Source organism: Hemicordylus capensis, chromosome 2 (genome assembly GCF_027244095.1).
Source record: "Hemicordylus capensis ecotype Gifberg chromosome 2, rHemCap1.1.pri, whole genome shotgun sequence".
NCBI lineage: Eukaryota > Metazoa > Chordata > Lepidosauria > Squamata > Cordylidae > Hemicordylus > Hemicordylus capensis.
In genome coordinates, this window is record NC_069658.1 from 33999656 (window position 1) to 34023325 (window position 23670).

General features: G+C 45.1%; 1 protein-coding gene across 2 annotated transcripts in view; it reads left to right on the forward strand.

Annotated features, from left to right (window-relative positions):
- The window catches only part of ITGA1 (integrin subunit alpha 1), a 134014-nt gene that overhangs the window by 59217 nt on the left and 51127 nt on the right, over positions 1–23670 (forward strand). For both annotated transcript variants that reach the window (XM_053297216.1, XM_053297217.1), the window contains exons 9-12: positions 554–719; positions 11122–11195; positions 18804–18948; positions 20843–20985. In XM_053297216.1, the coding sequence (XP_053153191.1) occupies positions 554–719; positions 11122–11195; positions 18804–18948; positions 20843–20985 (528 nt within the window). The remainder of the gene's footprint in view (positions 1–553; positions 720–11121; positions 11196–18803; positions 18949–20842; positions 20986–23670) is intronic.

Here is a 23670-nt window from a genome sequence, read left to right on the forward strand (position 1 = left end):
TATTAGCTATGGCATTTGTCCAGACCCAAAGAACCAGGGTTGATCACAGAAAGTCAGTATATTTGATTGGGATCAGGTTAGACTGTATATTCTCTTTACATCTCAGGGCAATAATGCCTGTCTTTCTCTGATATGTTCCTACACTCCCAGTTGTAAACTCTAGAAAATGCCTTTTTAAAACACCTGGATGACATCCAGATTAATGGAGCATGCTTGCAGCAAAAGAAGTGCACATGCATTGTGCTGTATTCCAGACTAAAGCAGCACAGGTGCTTTTGAGTGGGATTGTTGCTGCTCTCCCCTTCCCTCTGAAGTTCTCCATGCCACCTCAAAATATTCCCCAAGGCTTGTGCAGCCCTTAGACATATTTTTGGGTGGCACTTCAGCGGGTAGAAAAGATAGGCAAAAATGGGGGGGGGGCATGAAAGCGCCCACACTGCTTTAGTCTGGAAAGCAACATAGTGCATGTGTGCTTCCTTTGCTGCAAGTATGCTTCATTAGATTGGATGTCAGCCGCTGTAACTAATGTGTGTTGTTGTTTTTAATGCCATAGATTCTTGGCTATTACAACAGGGGGAATCGAAGCACCGAGAAGTTTGTTGAGGAAATAAAATCAATTGCAAGTGAGCCAACTGAAAATCATTTTTTCAACGTCTCAGATGAAGTAGCTTTGCTTACTATTGTTGAAGCTCTTGGGGAGAGAATATTTTCCCTGGAAGGTAGGTTTTCTTTTTCTTTTCTTGTTTGTTTGTTGTTTAATGTTCTGTAGTATAGTTGTGCTATAAAAGGGAGTGCCTACTGCTGAATTCTTCCATTATGCACTTTCATCAAGAGAGATCCATTCTGGGTTGGGGGCGGGGGGATCTGTCTAGTGATTTTGGCATCCTTTTGTACAATTCTCAAGAATCTGAGAGAATAACAATTGCTGTGTTAGGTCCATCTAGTCAGGAAGTCATTTCAGCTTTCATTGGAAGGAAGCATGATTCCGCAATGCTTAAAGGCTCTTTTGCATATGTTGCAAAATAAGTGGGTTTTAAGAACATTTGTTGTGATTATTTTCTGTCTTGTTATGCCTTCCAGTAATTATAGCAATGTAACGGTTTGGGCCCCAGGTACCTTTGGGATCACCTGCTCCCAGCTGAATCTATCCACCTGACTAGATCAGCTGGCAGGGTTCTGCTCCATGTGCTAAGGCCTGTTTGTCAGGTACGCAGGACAGGGCCTACTCAATTATCGCCCCCCAGACTGTGGAACTCCCTTTCAGCTGAGACTCAGATGGATCCCTCTCTCCCAGCCTTTAGGAGGAAAGTGAAGACTGCCCTTTTTATTCAGGCTTTTGGCCAATGAGTTCTCCCTGCTCTTTTAAAATTTCTAGCTATATTTTGTTCTGTTTTTATGGGGTTTTTAAAAATTGAGTTTGATTATTGTTTTTACGTTGTATTCAATTTTATTGTTATATCTTGTTGTTAACCGCCTTGGGGTTTTAGGACAAAGAGCAGGGTATACATATTAAAAATGTAAATATGAATAAAGAAATAAATAAGACAGTGAGACATCCCTTCATAGAAGTAAAAACATGTCCATCTTTGTATGCTTAGCCCATTTAGTATATGACAGCCACTCAGTAGAACCCAAGAGTTAGCCAGAGATAGTGAGGCTATTCCCACAATCCCTAGAAAGTGGGCTAAGGGAGCTTAGCCCGCTTTCCAGAGATCGTGGGAACCACCAAGCTCGCAGGTGAGCCCGGTGCTCCCAAGACGGCTAGCCCGCCTAATTCCGACTCCCCTTTAATGAGATTAACGGAGCAAGCAATCTGTTAACCTCATCTGGTTGCTCATGTGTCACCACAGCATGCCGCGACACACGAGTAGACCCCTGACGGGGAGGCTGCAAGCAGTCTCCTGGCTCAGGGGTCTCTCTAGGATGCCCCGTGCACTTGCATGGGGCATCCTGGAACTTCCGGAGGCTGCGCAGCCGCCGATCCCTGCAGCCCCCACCGGCTCCGTGACGGAGCCATCAGTCATGTGGGCAGCCGATCCAGCTGCCCAGGGCTGCCTTTTGATCATCTGTGAAGAGAGCAGGCTAAGCCCACTCTCCCCGCACACCCGGCAGAAGCTCTTCTCACCAATCGTGAGAAGAGCTTCATTGAGGCTTAATCATTTGTGGGCTAAAACAGGAGCCAGACTGACTCATTTCTCTTCTTGAAGACTTGCCTACATTTAGGTCAATATTCTGTCCAGCAGCTTTCTAGACAATTGGCACAAGATACTTGGCAAGTAGGGCAGAATGACGATAGCCACTAATAGCCAGCATAAGTTAGTCTGAGATAGTCTACCTCATTGAGCTCTGGGCCCATACGTGGTTAATGGGGTGAGACCTTGCCTCAGCCGCACAGGCCACACCACTTCAGGACACCCTTCACCCTTTGTAGGACAAATCAAAACTTACCATCCCAGTGATGTGAATTGGACTACTGGAATAAAAGGGGCTATTAAGGTCATGCACATGATCAACATACTTGGCGGGGCGGAGGGCTGGAGCAGGGCAGGCTCTTGCCTGCCTCCCTGCACATGATCACATTTTGCTCAGAGGCTCTGCCATTTAATTGGTGGCATGACAAGTGGCATGACTGGTGGCACGACAAATGGCAGAGCACACGGCTGGTGGCACGACAAGTGGCGGAGCAGAGAGCTGGAGGAGGAAGTCCTCTGGCATCCCTCAGTGCACCAGGCCAGAAGCACAGTGCATTGAGGGAGCCTTTCTCATCCGGGTGCTCTTGCCTCCTGACCCTATGTGTGCGCAGGCTGCCTGCAACCCCCCCACACACACACGTGACCTCAGGGCTGTCCCTAGAGGGGAGTGGGGCTGGGGGCGAATCAACATGTAGGGGACTCATTAACATTTTAATACAATATATATATTTTATGTAAACACACATACACACAAACATACAAATTTTTACATATTTACATAACTTCCATTCCCCAAAAATATCATCCACCATGCTTTTTTACATGCGTTACCACATGTAAAAAAACAAACACCTCCTTAAAAAATGGAAAACAATCACATCATGGAAAAAGATTCTCCCCCACCCCAGCCCTTTCGCTGCTCTGTTAGTTTTCTGCATGAGTTTTTAATATAATCAGTTTTTTAGAAAATAAACAAAGCTCTAGTTCAAACAGCATAAGTTTCCTCTGCATTTACAAGGGAAGCAGCTATATAACATTGTTTTAATTTATTGTTTGTTTAATTATCTTTGGTTTTTATTCATTGTACACCACCCACCGATGGAGTGATATAATTAAGTTAGTGGTCTGACAGAGTTTCTTAAACTTGGGCCCCCAGATGTTGTTGGACTACAACTCCCATAATCCTCAGCCACAAAGGCCATGTCTGGGGATGGTGGGAGTTGTAGTCCAACAACATCTGGGGGCCCAAGTTTAAGAAAACCTGAATTAAAATAAACAAACAACACTGTGATTGGGGTTTACTTCTGAGTAGGCATACAAAGGACGTTGTATAGGCTTATCTCCAGTAAGTGGACTGTGTGAAAGGATAATGGATTGGAACCCAAGTCTCACTTAACTCTTCCTTGGCAATTCATTCAAAAATAACTCATCACCCAACTTCAGGGTTTGTTTTGCTTTGACTTTAAAAAAAAAAGTTGATAACATATGGCAAGAGACAAGTTTGTGATCTTAGTACTGTATCCTGGTACCAACATCTGCCCCAATTAAAGCAAAGCACCCAGAAGAGTAGCTTCCAGGTGTTTCATGTGTAGAGAAGGGGAGGAGGGAGGAAATCATGTGGAGGGGGCCCAGAGGGGAGGAGCTGAATGACAGTTTCTGTAGAAACACTGAACCAGCCACTCCGGGAGCTCTTTGGGGCAGGAAGCTGCTTGTGATGCTCAGAATATGTAGTGGGGGCGGGGGAGAGAAGCTTTCAGAGGAGTCACACTGAGAAAAGAAAGAAGGGGTGGGGAAATAGAAAGAAAGAGGGGGAGGATGGCTAGGGGGGGAGAGGGGGGAAAGATGCCGCAATCCGTTTACACGGGTTTTGCTGGAACAAGAAGTCTTGATGGTTACTGCATGGTAGAGAGGAAACCTGATTGGCTAAAAGCTAGCAAGTTGGTGGTGCTGGTGGAGGAGCAGAGGAGGTGTGTGCACTTTCCAGACTGGGGGGGGTGGGAGAGAGAAGGAGCGAGGGGAAAACATCCAACACCACCCCAAAACAAACAAACAAACAAATGTCTTCTGCCTCCCCTGCCACCGCAATCCCCACTTTCTTGCTTGGCAGCGGCCAAGAAATGGTGCGGGAAATGCTCTCTGGGGCATTGGAAAAGGTAACCCCAGATGGCATGGTGCCCACCGCATCAGTGCCACCTCCTGCTCAAGTGGCTCCTATTTTTGCATAGAAAGCTGTGGGGGAGGAAGGAGGAAAAGGTGCAGCAGTAGCCGCAGCCAGCTTGGATCAGGTTCTGCTCCACATGGAAATTTGAGTAGAGAAGAGATGGGCAGCAGAGCATTGCAGCCAGGGTAATGGAAATTATATTTCAACAGCAGCTGGAGCGCCTTTGGTTTGCCAACCCTGAGCTAGTCACTTACTTAGGCTATTCTCACGTCCGCAGGCAAGTGGGCTAAGGGAGCCCAGACCACTTTCCCACGGTTGTGGGAACCGCTGGAAGCTATGCGGCTCCTAGCGGTTAGCCCGCCTAAGTCCCCCCCCCATTAAATGAGGTTAGCAGAGTGAGCGTTCAGCTAACCCCATTTGACTGATCGTGTGCTGCTGCAGCATAGCACTGTGCCACGGTGACACATGAGAAGACCCCCAACCAGGAAGCTACAAACAGCCTCCTGGCATGGGGGTCCCCCCAGATTGCCCTGCATCCTGGGACTTCCGGGGGCTGGGGAGCCCCCGATCCCCACTGCCCCTACCAGCTCCATGATAGAGTTGGTGGTCATATGGACGGCACTGCCAGGAGTATTTAGTCTGGGATCATCTCACTTTATCCACTCATTCTTTATGTGAAGTCTCATGACATCCTCAGCCATCTATTGTGCACCTGTGTTTCCTCTGTTCTTAATCTGATTGATTTATTAATACAGAAAATTCAACTTTTCTGCAGTGCCAACTAGTGTGGATGAGACATAGTGCTCCAAAATACACCAGCTGCCTTGGACTGTAAGGTGAAAACACAGGTCCATGCCCCCCCCCACCTGCTCTCCCATCTGCATTCAGTTCGCTGACTGCAGAGAGGAGGGGGAACTGGCTACTGGGGCTGCTTTCTCTAATGAAAGACAGCCCTGGCAGCCAATAACAGCCAGAGTGAGGGAGGAGCTTACGCCCTCAACTCTGGTTGCCTAAGGGGGGAATTGGGGTGACAGTGTTCAGACATAATACTGGCACTGCAGAACTGGAGTTAAAGGCGGTGAAACTCACTACAAACTGAAGGTACAGTTTAGGGGAGGGAAATCCCTGGTCCATTTCTTTACAAAAGCATGGTTGCTTGCATTTGGATGTACAAAAAAGGAGGTGAAAGGACCTCTAGTTTCATGTCATGTGCGAATATAGTGTGGAAGGAACATTGCTATTCTGCATGTGCCGAATGCAGTAAAGCAGCTACTGGCTCATAGTACAAGAGCCTGTCTGGAAGTGCCCTTTGTGGAACATTTGAGTCTATATTGTGTTAGTTCCCCCATTGTACAACATACCGTTATATTAGGCTACAGGACTCTGTCCCTAACCCCACCCTCTCATAAACAAGCGTACTTCCATTATTATCTGTAACAGGTTGGAGTGTATGTTGTGGTAGTTCACAAGTGGAACCTTTGACTGGAATCCTTTAGGTCCCAGGTTCAGTGTCTGCTGTGCCCTCAAGCTCTGATACTTTTGCAACTAGAATGAAAAAGAGAGATGGGATGGGGCCACAGTAGCTCAGTGGTAGAGCATCGCCTTTGCATGCAGAAGGTCGCATGTTCATTCACTGGCATCTCCAGGTAGGAAAGACTCCTGCTGGGAAAGATTCCTGCCTGAAACCTTGGAGACCCACTGCCAGTCAGTGCAGATGATACTGAGCTAGATGGACCAAAGTTCTGACTTGGAATAAAGCAACTTCTTATTTTCCTATGTTCCTAGAGAAACTTCACAATCTCAGTTCTTTGCACTCTCTTTCAAACCTTGCTTTGCCCTTGGATTATAAAATGCACGGGCAGGAATAGCATCACTGCTGCATTCTCTGCTTTAAAAAATGTTAGGCAGCAGTAGGAGCATTTTGCAAATGTTTCCCAGCAGGACAAACATCTGTGTATATTTCACACTTAAATATCTTGGCCTTTCCTGAATAATCGTGCCAGGTTTGTTTGTGGATGACATTTGTATTAGTGTCCACAGAGAGCAATAAATATAAGAATAAGCATATGAGTGGGCATTTCATTGCTAGCAAATGATTAGGAATCTCATTAGGATAATTGGTTTCGTAAAGAAATAATGTTTGGATAAGATAGTGTCTCAGTATTGCAGCTTGTTTCAATTAAAGGCTCCCACCCCACCCCCGGCTTGGCTTGTGAAGAGTATTCTTGTCCTTGCTTATTACTGTACACTTTGGCGGCATCCCAACAAAGCTGTATGAGCACAAGAGGGAAAACACATGCAGCTAGAGGTAATGCTCTCGTGTGTATGATTGTACCCACGCTGCTGAAGAGGAAAGCTGTGCATTAAATGGAATGAGACTTCCTTCTTCTGCAGTGTGAATGGCTGCCATGTAAATTTCAAAGAAGCCTCTTTGAATCCAGATCCAGCTGCAGGTTTTTGCACATTCCCCTCCCCACATCCCAGCTCCCTTTCTTTGCATCTGTTCTGCACATGGGGTATGAACACAAACCTGCAGCTGGACCCTGGAGGTGATCCACCAAGGAATGCACGCACGAGTGCTGTGCATGTCATCAGAGGGTTTTTTGAAATTTACATTGCATCTGTTAGACTGCAGCTGTTCTCAATCTCTGAGTAGGAAACCAGGTCTACATTTAAAGAGCAGTATTCTGTCAGAGGTGGAGGTGGTTTCTCCCTTATCCCCACATATTCTGAAAAAAGCATAAGGATGACTAGAAGTGGCTGGAGAGGTAGACAATGCAGGTGGAAGGGAAAGCAAGATAAAGTGGGACAACAGTATAGGGAGAAAGAAGGAAGGACGGGTGTGGGAGAAAGAAGGAAGGAAGGGTACGGAAGAAAGACAAAGGTGGACAAGATAGACAAGTGGAATCCACAATAAGGAGAAATAGGGCCAAGATGGACAGTTAAGAGCAAATGAAAGAGTGCTAATAAATTAGGGATGGGGCGAGGATGAGCAGACTTCTGTCATGACCGCAGATCCATAATCTCCCCAACTGGAAGATGAGGTGGACAATTCAGGAGATGAGACAGAGAGGTCATTCACACAATCAAAATCTGTTTTCTACCCAGGTTTGGGAGCTGTGTGTGCTCCCAATTTTTGGTTGTATGGAAGCAAGGTAGGAGGAAGACCTGGGTAGAAGTGATTATGTGGCAGCAAGGTAGGAGCTTTTCCTCTTACCTTGCTTCCATACAACTGAAAATTGGGAGCACACACAGCTCCCAAACCTGGGTAGGACACAGTTTTTGATTGTGTGAATGACCTCAGAGTGTGAAATCTTAGGACTCAAACCCTGGGTGATCCCATGCCACTGGAATTCTCCACACCAGGAGAACCAGACGGAACCAAGCCAGAACCCCTGCCATGACCTGAGGGCTGCCTTCATCCTTCAGCTTCCCCCCTGGGTTTTTGAGGAGCCAGTTGGGGGTGGGGATAGAAATTTGGGGGGGGGGATATGAAATTTATACAGTGCTTATTTTTGTGTCCTTTACTGTTTTAAAGGCACAAAATGAACTGCATGCATCTTAGCGCATAATATTTTCTTTTTTAAAAATAAAACTAAAGCATTTATGTTTTAATAAATATAGCAAAAAATAATTACAACTATATCCAGTGCTACAGTTTATACTGTTTGATCATCCTGTAAACTGCTACAGCATGAGATATCTGAACAGGTTTATCCTGATGTTTCCGAGGTGGGGGAGGGACAACACATCCTGACCCCCACACCTCTGTGCTGTCTGTGGTAGCTGCAGAACACCTGGGCACACAATTTGTGCACTCAGCAACTCTCCAAGGATCATCTGTAGGGAAGGCAAGCTGCTGCCACCTTCTCCGCTGCCTGCCCTCAAGTCTTCTCACTTAATTGTGAGAATGGGCTGCTTGTCTCGACTGTGCTACTTCAAACTGTGAGTAAGAGGGTTCACATGATCAACAGACCCACTAGAAACATCCCTACCCATAGAAACCTATCGTGTGAGGGAAAAGGCTAGGCTGGAATCCTTTGCCATGACATCTAGTTTTCTGTTTGTGGGGAATATTATTTTGGGAGACTATTCAATCATGTGAATCCTCACTTGCAGTCTGAAGTGATATGGCCAAGATACAAGTTTACTGACTTAGGAGAACTAGGCCTAAATTTGAATAAATTAATGTACTGTTTGGCAATGAAAAGCATTGGGTGCCATCTACACATGTCAGACTCATGGAAGAATGTTTCACTCGCCCAAGGGAGGAGAAGCCTTTTTGCCAACCCCCCCTACTCCCTCTGCTGGCTCCAGTGTCCCCAAAAATATGTCCCTGAAGATACCCCAGCCCTCAGGGACCTTCAGGATACTGAAGGCAGCATGATACAACCATTATACAGTCTAAAATAATACAGTCAAGACACAAGTTTACCAGCTCAGAAGAACTTGGCCTAAATCTGACGGCATCATTTCAGAATATATAATGGGTGCATCATAAATGTTAGTGAATGGCTCTGTCATTGTATCAACCGTCAATTACAACTCAAGTAAGACTATCTCATGAAGCAGATGCCTAAATCTGCTGGTTAGCCATCTTTGGAGGACATATGCTCCAATCCTCAACGTGCTGGGCTGGTGCAAACCCCAGTAACTACTGGGTTACCTTCTAATGCACTATATAGATCATATGTCTGCTAAACTACATGAGTTCACTGAGAGTGATGTTCACTCTCACCATTTATAATCTGCTCTAAATTCCCTGCCAAGAAATCTGTCTGTATGATTCTCCTATGCTCTCTCATTATGTGTAAACTGAGGTGTTAATCTGCCAAATTATGTAATAGCTTTCAAACTATAGTAATGTCCTGGAAACAATCAACAGAGATCACATTTATATTTGTACTTTGAAAATACTTTTGTTCTTTTGAGAATGATAGCTCCATTTTGCTTTGAAGCTTCTTAAGAAAGGAAAATGAGAACTGGCAAAAATCTTTGTAGGTTCAAAATGAAGCAACTAATTATGTTAACCAGACTGCAGCACCAGACACACCAGATTTTATAGTTGTGTCAGGCTAGAAATAGACAGATTTTTTTAGGAAATTGGAGTTGCTATGAAACAGGCATTGTTGCTTGTGATCATAGTCTTTTAGGTGATTATGTTGTGTTGTGGGTTCTTTTTTTGGCATACCTGTGTACTTATCACATGGTCATCTCTGGTAAACAGGTTTTGCAGGGCTTTATAGTGCTTCAAAAGCCTGCAAAACTCTTTTTGTTCAGCGGCAACAGTGGGACAGAAAACATTAGGGGAAATGAGGTATTTGTCACCCCACTCCATTTCTCTTAAAAACAAATGAGAGTTTTTAAGAGCACTTCCTTCTCTGTTTGCTTTTAGGAAGACCCTCAAGATGCACCTGTTTTTAAAGTGAAATTAAAAAACTATTTTGTTTTTATCTTATGAGATTGTTTTTATTTTTCTTGTGAAATTTTAACTGTTTTTAGTCTGTTTTATATTTTCTGTGTTATAATTCTGTACACCACCTAGAGGTGCACATATCAGGCAGTATAAAAATATGATAGATATAGATAGATAGATAGATAATGATTAACATCCAAATTCTGCACAAGTGCAGTGAACAAAGATGCAACCACAAAAGACCAAGCCGAGTCGATGATTAAAGTACATAGTTCAGTCTCTTGTATTCTCGCTCTGCTTCTCAAGCATTGTGCTTGCACAACAAGGATAGCATTGAAGAATCACTGCAACATATACGGACTGAGGAAAAGGTTGGACCAGCACTAATCTGGGACACAATCTCCTGCCTTAGCAGAACAAGCTAGTGTAACACATGTTTGCACTAGTGCAGCACTTCTCTGGATGTTAGCCAATAAAGTCATTCTCACAAGCATTAAATGGGGTGCTGGGGAGGGCTGGTGGGGAGGCAGGCGCCTACTTGCCTCCCTGCAGACGCTGCCACTCCCCAACCCTCTGCCCCTCATGCACCCACACAAGCACAGGGACAGCGAGCGGCAGAGCAGGGATCCGGAGGAGAAAGTCCTCCAGCATCCCACAATGCACCACACAAGGAGCACAGTGCATTGGGGGATTTCCCTGCTGCCAGGCACTCCTGCCACCCAGCTCTGTGGCTGCTTGGGCGGCAGGCATCCTAATTGGAAGCGCTCTGCCAGGGTAGTGGCAGACTGCCAGGGCAGTGTGTCTCCTTGGCTTGCATGCAGCCCAAGGAGACACAGAGATGGGTGCCTAGAGCACCCATCTGATGAGGGAATTCCCCAATGCACTGTGCTTGGCACACTGTGCATTGTGGGATCCCGGAGGCCAGGACACATCATCCTGACTTCCAGAGAACTGCACTGCTTGGTGCAGCGTCCATGCTCCCAGCAACATTTTCGGTGCCATCTGGGGGGAGGGAGAGGTAAGTTTAGAACAGCCTTCCTTCTGCCCGCCCGCCCACACATGCAGTTGTGTGAATCCTCTTACCATCTGTCTGAAACAAGTGCAATGTGGCTAAACAAAATGTCATTGAAGATTTCCAATTTGCTACCTGATAGAGCTGGACAACAATTTTACAAAATTGCTGCTACTAAAATATGTCTGGTTTAGTTATTTCACTTGCTGTTTAAACCAGGACATTTGTAACTCTTCTAAACTATGCAGTTTCTGTCCAGTTTCAAATTATTTATGCTATGCAGTCATAGCAGCATTTTAATCCATGCATGCTAAAACATCAAGCATTTCCTGTTTTACAGCTACAAAAGACAAGCTGGCCGCCTCTTTTGAAATGGAAATGTCTCAAGCTGGATTCAGTGCTTATTATTCCCAGGTAAGCTAACTGGACTGAAGCAGAAATTGTTTTTCAAAAGGAAGCAATTGCCTATATTGTAGAATCTCCTTGGAAAGAAACACGGAAACCTGGGTTGAAATCCCTGTTCAGTCCTGAAGCACACTGGGTTGGTCAGTACCTCTGTCATAGCCTATAGGGTTAATGTGAAGATAAAATCAGATGACCCTGTAGACACCACTATGAGTGTCCAGACTAAGTTTCTGAGAGCAGTGTTCCAGGTGGCAAGTTAAGGCCCAAATGCCCTCTTATGCTTGGAGGCTGGCATATGTGGGACTTAGTGAAACGGTTGTAGCATGCAATCTGGAAAGCGCCCTGGCTCTGCTTTTGAATGCTCAGGTGGAAATGATGGCCAGGGGTGCCTTTGCACAGCTTCAGCTAGTGCAGTAGCTGCATCCCTTTCTTGAGAAGGCAAATCAGGCCACAGTTACCCATAGCACATCACAGCTGGATTACGGCAATGTGCTTTACATGGGACTGCCCTTGAAGAATATTCAGAAACTTAAATTGGTGCAGAATGCAGCAGCTAGGATTCTATATAGAGCTCCTCGTTCAGAACATATTACACCTATTTTGAAAGAGCTGCACACTGGCTGCCAATTTTTTTCTGGAACCAATTCCAAGTGCTGGTTATTACCTTTAAAGCCCTTAACAGTTTGAGCCTTGGATAGCTGAATGGCCGCTTGTGCCCAAAAGTTTCTGACCACTCAACAAAGTAATCAGATGGGGTTTTGCTCTGTGTGCCAACACTGAGGGACAGGACAGGACCTTCTCTGTTGTTGCCCCCAGGCTCTGGGATGTTCTCTCAGTGGCTGCCTGGTCTCTGACATCTGTCAACAAACAAACCTGAAATGCTTTTATTTGTTCAGGCTTTTACCCCTTAGGGGTTGCCAGTCTCTCCTCTCTGGCTTGTTTGTTTGTTTGTTTGTTTTATGGCTGCTGGTTTTTTGGTGTTTTTATGGCCTTTATTGATTTTAATATTTTAATGTGACTTAATAGAATTTTACTGTATTAACCTTTGTAAACCGCCTTGGGATATGTTTTATGAAAAGTGGTATTTAAATCGAACAATAGATAGATAGATAGATAGATAGATAGATAGATAGATAGATAGATAGATAGATAGACAGACAGACAGCTTTAATATTACAGGCAACGAGTCCTAAGAACCAAGCTAGCCCCTTATGAGATGCCATCTAACATTACGGTCGTTACCAGTTATGAGCAAATTAGGATTTACCCCAGACAACATTTGAAAGATGTAGACAGACAAAATGCTTTATCTTTGATTTCGAACCACGGTAATGCTCGGATATGGAAGAACAGAACAGAAATTCTCATATATCTCACCCCTCTTACTACACTCAAATACAGTAGAGCTTTTTCTCTGGCAAGGTTTGATGCTCTCCCATCAGTGATTCTCGAGGGGCGGTTCAACAAAATCCCCTATAATAAACGGTGTAGTGCAGTGTGGTGCCAGTGAGGTGCAGAGTTTGTCAAGACATTGGGACATATTGAGGCTATTCTCACTACATGAACCAGCTGGAGTAACCCAGGTGGCTTGTGTCATCTGGAGCACCAGGAGCCCTCTGTTCCCAGCTGCTCCAGAAGAGGGCGGCTCTGTTTTTTAACCCAGCCTTTTACCAAGGTAAAAGGAACCTCTTGTTCATTTTACCTCTGTAGGCAATTGTGTGCACCATCACCCCTGGGTAAAAATACTACAGCCCGTCCCACTGCCATTTCTAGCCATCTTCCAGCTTTTGTCTTCACCGTGCTGCTGCTCATGTGGGCATGTGGCATGGCAAAGCCAAAGATGATGGCACTCATCTGCCGGGGAAGGCAGGCGAGCACCTGACTTCCCCACAGACCTCCCCCGGGCACTTTCCAGTTAGCCTCTCAAAAGCGGCTAAATGCCTTGTTTAGACAAATTGCAGTCAAAATGTAAAACCTGCAGGGGGTGCAGTCTTGTAGAAACTAACAACCCGAAAAAACAACACCTTTTTTATGCCAGATAAACAAAGTCATAGCACTAAATCGCAGCGATTAAATTCAAAACAAGGCATCCGACCTATGAATGGCACCCTGCAGTCAGCATCGGGACTCCGGTGTCACAACACAGGAAGTGTGGAAGCACACTTCAGAGATATGTCCTGACCCCATTCTAGGGTCTAATCTGGAAAGCGTCCAGTGGCACCATGAGTGAATGGCCTCACTATTTTGTATTACTCTATCTACCATGACATTCGAATTTGATTCTCCCCATGTTATCTCATTTTGTAGGACACACCGAAGTTTTTTATTTACTATTTTTGCTGTCGGATAAACACCCAGGAGTAACTTTAAATGTTGCCAAGTTCTGTGTAGCTGCATGCAAGATACACCAAGAATTTATTCAAGATTGTTTAAATGGAAGTTATTGTGCTATTGTGTTACTGAGTCATCTTATCAATCAATAACCATAATAAACCTTGAAACCACTATGAGCTCCTGAGAGGAAGGTTGTTTTGGAAATAAATAAAATATAGGTGTAAAAACAAAGGAATTGCTATTAGGCTATTTCACTGATGTTCTGACAAATTTAATATCACTTCTGAAGAAACAACTCCATTTCTACAGGCACTCTGTATACATTTGACCTACAAAAACAACACAGTTAGGAGCCTTGAATGCTTGCCTTCTGTCCATTCAATGCCCAAGCATCATTTCTCTATTCCAGTACAAACATATAACATGGGTCCCTTCTACTTTTACCCATAAAAGACCATGGACCGGGTCTCATGATCTGTGAGACCCAGTTTGGGGCGGTGAGCGGGAAGGGAGCCCTGGGCGGCCGGATCAGCCGCCCACATGATTGCCGGCTCTGAGACGGAGCCGGCGGGGGCTGGGGAGCTCGGGGGCCGCGTAGTCCCCGGAAGCCCCAGTATGCCCTGCGCGAGCGCACAGGGCATACTGGGGAGACCCCCAGATCTGGGAGGCAACTTTTCGCCGCCCCTCCTGGGGTCTACTCATGAGTAGGCATGGCGCGAAGCCATGTTGCGGCTACTCATGATTCTAAAAACCAGGTTTGCGGAGCGCTCACTCCGCAAACCTGGTTTGGGGGCAGGTGTTCTTGAGCGGGTTACCCACTCCAGAACCACCGGGCTCACAGCCGAGCCTGGTGGTTCCGACGATCTGCAAAAATTGGGCTAGCGGAGGCTAGCCGATTTTTGCTGATCGTCCGAGTAGCCTCCATATCTGTTTTGAAAAACTTATTTTGACTTTAAGTGTCCTTTAGCTTACTTTAGTTCCTTTTTAAAAGCTCCTTAAATTTTGGTTGCCTGTTTTATTCTTTACTGTGGGACATGGCAGTATGGCATGCATATTTTAATTATATACCAATGAGTTGATGAATGCCCTTTAGATCCTGTTTCATGTCCCAGGGGTCTAGACCAGAGGCTTTGCTCATTTATTCACACTTGTTCTAGGACCTTTGAATCCCAACAACACCAGCTCTCACTCTCCCATGGATCTGGAACTCGTAGTTCTTCAGAGAGAATGTCTCATAGGGTGGCACACTGTCTGTCTCTGTCTCTCTCTCAATCTTTGTGTTGTCTTTTCTAGTCTAACGCTGTTTCTGGTCATCTTCCTCAAATCTCACAAAACCTCACAAAATCTCTCTCTGCCACAGACGGGGCAAGCTCTGCACTTTGCCTCCTTTGTGCCCTGCATGCTGCAAGCTGGCACTGGCCATGGGAAGACTTTAGGGATGTGTGGAAGCGGTCCGGTGGTCTGTGGTCTGACAGTTTGGTCCGGAGGTTCATGGGTTCATGATCAAACTGAACCACCCCACCCACCGGTTCCGTCAGACCGGAACCGGATGGTCTGCGAACTTTTTTTTAAAAAAATTTAAAATGTAAAAGCAAGTACCTGTAGCCCCTTCGGGGGGCTTGCTGTAGCCGCGGGGTGTGTGTGTCTGTATGTGTCCCACGTGGGTTCCCTCCCCCCCAACCGGCCTTCCTCATCACTGCAATGGCCGGGTAAGTGTAGAATTTTTGGCCCTTTCGGGCCCACCGTAAAAACGAGGGGCCGCCATTTTGGCGGCTGCCGCGCATGCTCAAATGCCATCTGCAGGACCGGACCGGGAGGGGTTTTCAATGGGGGCTGGACTGAACTGGCCCAGTTCCGTTCGAGGCAATTTGAGCCTCAAACCAAACTGGGCCAGAGGGTTCCATGCACACCCCTAGAAGACTCTCCACAAATGTGGAGACAGGCTGCTGCTGCTCCTCCCACCCCAAGATCAGCTGTTCAGTGGGTGGGTGGGACGGACTTGTGCAGGTCTCCTTCTGCCTCATGGAAAAGGTTTTCCAGTGGGGGCCAAAGCAGCCTCATGTGCATGCCCTTTGCCATGCCAGCTGCTGCTCAGTGTGCTGTGCCTGCCTGTCTTCAGATGCATCCTCCATGATGCCCCAAAGGTAGGTGTGTGGAATAATGGGGCTTCTGTGGGTTATACACACATTAGTATATATCTGGGATGGCTTGGCCTAGGACTTTGAAATCAGGCACAGATGTAGGGCAAGGTAAGATGGCTGTATATTTAATTTGAAGCATATCAGTCAATCTGATGAATTTTAATAAATTGTAGGAGGGGGATTAAACTTCAAACGTTTTTTAAAAAGTCCAATAAGTGGCTTGTTTTGTGGTAGAAAATTATAAAAACTTCTGGAACTGACTTCCCCTTGGAATATCATTCCATCCCAATGTGGAGCAATCTCCCCTTTGCCTTCTTTAAAAAAGGGTAAAGCACCTAATTTTTGCCCAGCCCCTTAGATCTCATGAACTGGCTTGACAAATTCCCCCACTAAAGACTCTTGAGTAAATGTAGCAGTCATGGACTAAGGGTGGATTGTGTTTCAATGGTGGATTGGTAACCAGCGAAGTTGTCAAATTTGCAGATGACACTAAACTATTTAGGGTTGTGAAATTCAAAACAGATTGTGAGGAGCTCCAAAAGGATCTCTCCAAATTGGACAAGCTAGAGACAAAATGGCAAATACAGTTCAATGTAAGCAATTGTAAAATGATGCATATTGGGGCAAAAAATCCCAATTTCACATATACACTGATGGGGGTCTAAGCTGTCAGCAACTGACCAAGAGAGAGATCATGGGGTCATGGCGGGCAGCTCGTTGAAAGTGTTGACTCTGTGTTCAGCAGCTGTGAAAAAGGCAAATTCCATGCTAGAGGTCATTAGGAAGGGGACCACTAATCCCCTGGATTCCCAGCTGTTGTTGACTACAGCTCCCAGAATCCCCAGCTGCAATGGCTTTTCCTTTTTAAAAAGGATTTTAAATGCTTTTATTAGTATTATAAGTAGAAACAGAAAGGTTACATCTCTGAGACTCCGACAAAAACCATACAAGTTTACATACAAGATCTTTCCAAAAAAAAAAAAAGAGTACAATAATATTAATTGTGTCTAGAAGATCTAAGAATAGGCATCAATATCCATCAATAAAGAATCTTGAACCCCTCAAGGAAAAATACCCCCCAACCTAAGTGATCATCATACTGTCAAGCAGTCTAAAGAGGAGAGAACCAACCCAGCCATGACATACAAAATATAAGTAATGTAAATAATTCAAGCACAGAACTGGACCTCCAAAAGGTCCCGTTCTCCTTTTCCTTGGAGATTATGGGAGATTATGGGATTAATCTCCTTTTCCTTGGAGGTTATAGGAGTTGTAGTCAACAAAATCTGGGAATCCCTCCTGGAGGGAACACTGAAGGGGACTGAAAATAAATAGGCTAATATGATAATGCCCTTATTCAAATCTATGGTGCAGTCACATTTGGAGTACAATATACAGTTCTGGTCACCGTATCTTTAGAAGGGCATTGTAGAGCTGGAAAAGGTGCAGAAGAGGGTAACCACTTCTGCAACATGAAATCGCGGGGAGAGATCATCAGGAGATTTGGTGCAGGGTGTTATCAGTATGCTGACAACACCCCAAACTATTTCTTCATGTCAGTGTCATCAGGAGAAGGTATAACCTCCCTAAATGCCTGTCTGGAGATGGTAATGGGCTGGATGAAGGATAACAAACTAAGGCTGAATCTAGATAAGATGGGGGTACTTATTGTGCAGGCTCAGAACTCAGGAGTTGATTTTGATCTGCCTTTTCTGGAGGGGTCGCTTTTCCCCAGAAGGAACAGGCATGCAGTCTGGGGGTGCTTCTGGGTCTGAATCTCTCTCTGGTGCCCCTGGTGAGGTAGTGGCCAAGGGTGCTTTTTATCAGCTTCGACTGATACACTAGTTTCATCTGTTTCTTGAGATCAACAACCTCAGAACTTCATAGGACTTTGAAATTCAGCACAGATGTAGGACAAGGTGGGAGGACTCTGTATATTGAATTTGAAGAGGATTGGTCAATGACTTGGTTTTTAATAAATTTTTGAAATTTTTTAAACTTCTAAATTGTCCTATCAGTGACTTGTTTCATGGCAGAATATTTCTGGAACTTAAGCTCTGCCTTTGACCATCATTCCACCCCCATGTGGAATCAATCCTGTGTTTTTATTGGATTTTTTCCCTTGCCGCAGTAAAGCTGCCAGAATGAGTTCTCTCTGTCCACAAAGCACTGCACACCTACTGAAAGTGAAGCTAACTATCAACATCTGAATAAACAAAGAACAATATATTTTTAAATAAATGCACTATGCTCAGGTTGTTTTGTTTTGTGATCCAGAACCAGAAGGTCTGCATGAGAACTGTGAAGCAAGGGGCATGTGTTGTGGTTTTAATTTCCCCCCTTACAAATACACAATTTGTCTGAGCTGGTTTGTGATCCAGGTGTATATTTGAACTATGGGTCTTGGGACACGTGTTGTGTCCCAGTTGGTTTGTGAATGGTCAAAAAGTTGTGTGAATCCATTTGGGGCTTGTGTTCTCTTTCTCTCTCTCTCTCCCCCTCCCTACCTCTTCCTCCCCCCGCTTTTCTTTTTACAAATTCACTCCATTCCAGACCTGTGGGTTTGTAGTGAATGATCACCAATGTTGTGGATTCTTTAGGAGTTCCATATCTCCTCCCCCCACCCCGCTTTTCTTTTAAAATGCACCCTAGCTCAAACCTGTCGGTTTGCAGTGAATGATCAAGAAGGTGTGTGGATCTTTCAGCTGTTCAGTGGTGGGCTGGGCTGGATGAAGCTCTGTGGATGAGTGGTCTGGAGGAGGCTGGATGAGTGCTCAATGCGCTGCTGCCTCAGTCTGTGCCTTCCTTCCTGTTCCTGCCTGTCTTCGCCAATGGGAAGCTCTCCCATGCTTCCCATCTATTTCGGTGGGTTTTGTGAGCTCAAGAATGTTGTATGAAACCATGGGGCTAGTGTGTGTATGTTTGTGTGCCCCCCTTGAAAAATAAGGATGCTTATTTTGCAAGCCCACCCCCTGTAAGCCTGCCACTCCATAAGCTCACCCCCACCCCCATCCCCGTAAGACCACCGGGGCCAGGCTCCAAATTACCAAGCCACACCCTTGGCTATAGTGTCTTATACCTGTATAGTGATCAAAGGCTATTTGTGTGATTCATGTAGAAATATTTTCTCCCAATATTTAAGGACTGGATCATGCTGGGAGCACCTGGAGCATATGACTGGAATGGAACCGTTGTCATGCTAAAAGATGGTAACTTTTTAATCCCAAGAAATGACACATTTTATGATGAATCTTCAGAAAAAAATGAGCCTCTTGCAGCTTATTTAGGTGAGTGGAATATTCCAGCCCAAAATTCCTTCCTTTAGATCAGCTGCCTGCCCCACAACTTAGTCCCTTCTTGTAGCCCCACACCATGTGGTGTTTTTGGTTAACTCATTCATCGATCCAGGACAGCTTTTGAATGGTGCTTTAGTTACTTTTATTCCAGTCCTGGAAGAGACGCAGGGCTAACAAACAACCAGCAGCAAGAGCAGTGAAAAGCAGACCACATTTGCCTCTCTGTAAATAATACAGTATCTATCTCATTAAACTGTTAATATTCCTGATTCTACTCCACTGTCGTGTCCTTGCATATCACAACTCTTTCTTCTGTATCTAACACACTGCACCAGCAAAAATATGCTTACCATACACATGTTTACCCTGTTATCCCATCTATTATTTCGCCATTTATTTATTTATTCCATTTTTAAGCTACCACACTATAAAATCTCATGGCAGTTCACAACTGAAGCATATTGCAGGCAATATGCAGGAGTGAATACGTAGAATATGGCAATTGCTTCTCCCATTGCCCTCTGCCATCTAATTACTTTGCAGTTTCCAGTGTATTTATTTTCAACCGAAAGTTTAAAGATAGGAAAGCATATGACAAACAACTAAATTGCCCATGGTTACATTCTTTGGAAAGAAGGACTAATTTTTGGAATCTTAATTCTTGGGGCAAAACTGGACATGACAACGATACATGAATGCATATCTGCTTGCTTCAAGCTCATGCAAATAGCTGCAGGAACCCAAGATCTGGATGAGGTCCAGGACAGGGCAGGGCGGAGAAAGTAACATGCATGTATTTCTTTTCCTTAGTGGAGCAAATAGCAGTATCTGGTGCAGAGTTTCATTTGGGAACTGGTGTGGCAGAGAAAGGTTTTAAAAACCCTTATCCAGTGTGGTGATCCTGTTCAATCAGGTTGCCCCATGGCTGCTCTTTGTACACGTTTAAAAGCAGCAGAGAAACATTTGATGCTTCAGCTTACTGTCCCAAATACAGTTTGGAGAATGCTGTGGATCATATGGTCAAAGAACATAAAGCTCTGTGGTCAGTCACTTTCTAGGCTCTCAGAAAGCTTTTGGAGCTCTGCCTTGTGACTTCTTTCCTCTCTATTCATATCAGAATGCAGTCTGTGCTGGATCAGCAAGAATCTATGCTACTAGTCAGCAGCCTCTGGTGGCCTACAGCTTATTGATAGGATTACTGAGATATTGTATGTGAAGCCCATTAGAGCCTATGTGATTTTGTATGTGAAGCACTTTGAGTGCTTGGGAAAATACTAAGTATTATTATTGGGAGATACAGTGTGGCATAGTAGCTAGGACAGGGGTGGGCTAACTTGGGCCTCCAGCTGTTGTTGAACTACAACTCCCATCATGCCCAGCCATAGCTTACTATGGCTGAAAAAGATGGGACTTGTCGTTCAACAACAATTAGAGGGCCAACAAGCTTGCCTACCTCTAAGCCAGAGTCTTGACTTTGGATGTGGGAAATCTAGATATTCATCCAGGAAGCTCACAAAATGATCTTGCTTAAATTAAATCACAAAGAACCCATACAGTCTGATGATTTTATCACATTTCACATCAGACATGATAAAATCTTTCTTAGCACTTGGCAGAATAAGTGGGTGCGATATTTCATCCTAAATGATTTCACAGAGATGTTGTGAGGGTAAATAATAAGCTAAACCCTATGTATTAAAATGCAAATGTGATGAAAAAATATAGCAGATGTACTTGCCTGCTTTGCTTTAATTGCTTTAGTAAGAATGGCCCACCTTGATCCTGGGGAAAGTTATATGTGCTTGCATTTGTTTAAAAAACATGAGTTATTATAAAAATGTTACGTGAATGAAAGCTGTATGTATCTCCAACTATTTTATTTTAGGTTATACAGTAAATTCAGCCTCAGTACCTGGAGATGTGCTATATATTGCTGGCCAACCTCGATATAATCACACTGGTCAAGTTATCATATATAGAATGAGAGGTGCAAGTATAGAAATACTTCAGCGATTAGGAGGAGAACAAGTAAGTGTGTATGCTGCTATTCAAACACTGTTGTAATATTATCCATAAATTTGTCTCCTACCTGCTGTTAAGGTCAATTAACATCCGATGAAGACCAAAGGGCATGAATTCTTGCTGCAGTTCGAAACATATTAATGTGTGACTAAAGCCACTTAAAGACAATGGAGCTTAATGCACAATGTTTACCGCAAGGGTATCAGATGCACTCTTTCTGTATATATGACCTGTGCAATTCACATGGGCCAGAGTTTATGGCCACCTTCGGATGTAATGCCAAACCAGAGGCAAGTGTGCCAGACGGTAGCGGTTGATGAGGGCAGTGGCGGGGCGGGGCGGCGGCTGTGAAAGGCACCTTTAAGGATTAATAAACAGGTGCTTAGAAACATTTAGTCAGCACCTACAAGCTGCCACATTCCACCCACACTCCACCCACAATCCCATGGGGAGGCAGCATGGGGGGGGGCGTTCTGCCCAGCATCCAGAGGGGTGGCAGCATGACCCTGGTCTCTGTGCGTGCACAGATGCTCCTCACACACAGAGAGGCTAGAGCCAAGCCGCTGTCCTGCTGGATGCCAGGCGGAGTGCTGCCGCCTTGCATGGGATTGTGGGCAGAGCATGGCAGCTTACAAGTGCTGGTAATGCTGTTAAGCACCTGCTTATTAATCCCTAGAGGTGCCTCTCACCATCTTCCTGGTGCTGCCCTCATCAGCCACTACTGATGCCAGAGGTTTGAGTTTGTGGTTGTCCAAATGCATGTAAGTATGGTTTAAGCACCCAACCGCAGGTCATTTTTTGACTCCAAACCTGAATATGAACCTTTGGTTTCTCCTGAGTTTCACTGCTGAAACCTCAAGTTTCAAAGGGCTACTGTTTCATCCAAATTCTGCCACCACTGTAACCTAGGTTTTATGTTGTGGCCCCGAGATGCCCCGTGTTGGCTGGTTTATATACACCACGATGTAGGTCCCTGCCTGGCTCGTTTGGCTATGGATGTAGGATCTATCTTCGTTCTTTCCCAACTCTGCCCACCCAAAACTGCTCAAACACATGTAGTGGATCAGAGTGCTTGGAAGTCGGAAAGGGTTGAGGGGGGGGGGGAGATACTGAGTACAGGTTCTATTTTTGTGGTTACCTGAGTACAGGTTATATTTTTAACCACCGATACTGGGATCCCCAAATCAGTGGGCTCCCTATAGTTGGATGGCCTTCCTCATGAGAGTGCAGTCCAGTGGAGACCTGAAGCACATGGTGCTTCTGGTTCTTCTCATTGGACTGGCCCTGTCATGAGAGGGCTAATCCCCGGCAGGCAACCTAACAGGGGCAGGACTGTGTTGGGGCTTCATGGACTACTTGGCCCAGGTCTACAAGTCCAAGAGCTTCTGTTGTCACAGTGGACCAAACCCAGGATCCTTTGCCTGCCCTCATATCCCTTCCCAGTCAGAGTAATGGGAAACTAGTGCCCCTCTCCATCCCCTGGTACCAGTACATGTGCTTGTGTGATACTGTATGGCTGCAGGGCTCTTGCAAGGGCAGTAGTGCAAGTGGTGTGAGGAAAGGGTTAAAATGCCTTTTCCTTGCTGTGGGTGGGTGATCGATGCTGTAAAGGCACGATTGCACAAGACATGCCCCCTCAAAGATCTTGGCCAATGGTTACCACTTTATTGACATCCTGATGCCTTGCCTGTGATCTGGAGACATGCGCAGTGCGGAGCTTGATGGGATGCAGTCTCTGTGGACCAGGGGTCTTTCCGTCCAGAAACCAGAGGTTGTGAAATCATGGATGGATGAATGTCTGTAGGATGGTTTCCAGGTTCACAGAGTAACCCCAGGCTTGTCTCTACCTGAAGTTTCACGCTATGTCCAAACAGGTGCTCCATTTCATGGTGAATATGTTGTATCAGGTTGTCAGATGGTTTTAAAATGAAAATGGGCCTAGTTCATATGTTTGACAGTTCCCATGTGATCACTCACAGAAATGCAGAAGGCCAGCAAAATTTGCATGTTGTATAAACTGGCATATCCATGTAATAGTCATATGCACAGCTCTTGCCATTTGTATAGTCATGACTGCTCCAAAAAGAGCAGCCACAATCATGCATATGGTAAAAGTCACATGTAAAGCCCTCCTCAAAATGTAGATTCATACAATTATGAATCCATGAGATTCTGACCAGGTCAGCAGTCTGGAAGTCCAAGGAGTCTACAGGGCACCATATGAATTGGCACCATATGAATTTTGTCATGAAATCTTGCGGCCATAAAGTCCAGCAAGACTTTATAACAAAACAGATCTATGTCCATTCCAATGGACATCCTTGTTTTGTGACCATGATTGCCTCATAAGAATAGCACTGCTGGGTCAGGCCCACAGCCTATCTAGTCCAGCATTCTGTTACACAAAGTGGCCCATCAGATGCCTCTGAGAAGCCCACAGGCAGAGAGTGAGGGCTTGCCCTCTCTCCTGCTGTTATTCCCCTGAAACTGGTACTCAAAGGCATCCTGACTCTTAGACTGGAGGTGGCCTATAGCTAACCAACCAGTAGCCATTGATAGACCTGTCCTCCATGATTTTATCTAAGCCCCCTTTAGAGTCATCCAATCTAGTTTCCATCATCACATCCTGTGGCAAAAAATTCCCTATGTTAATTACATGCTGTGTGAAAAAGTACTTCCTTTTGTTGATGC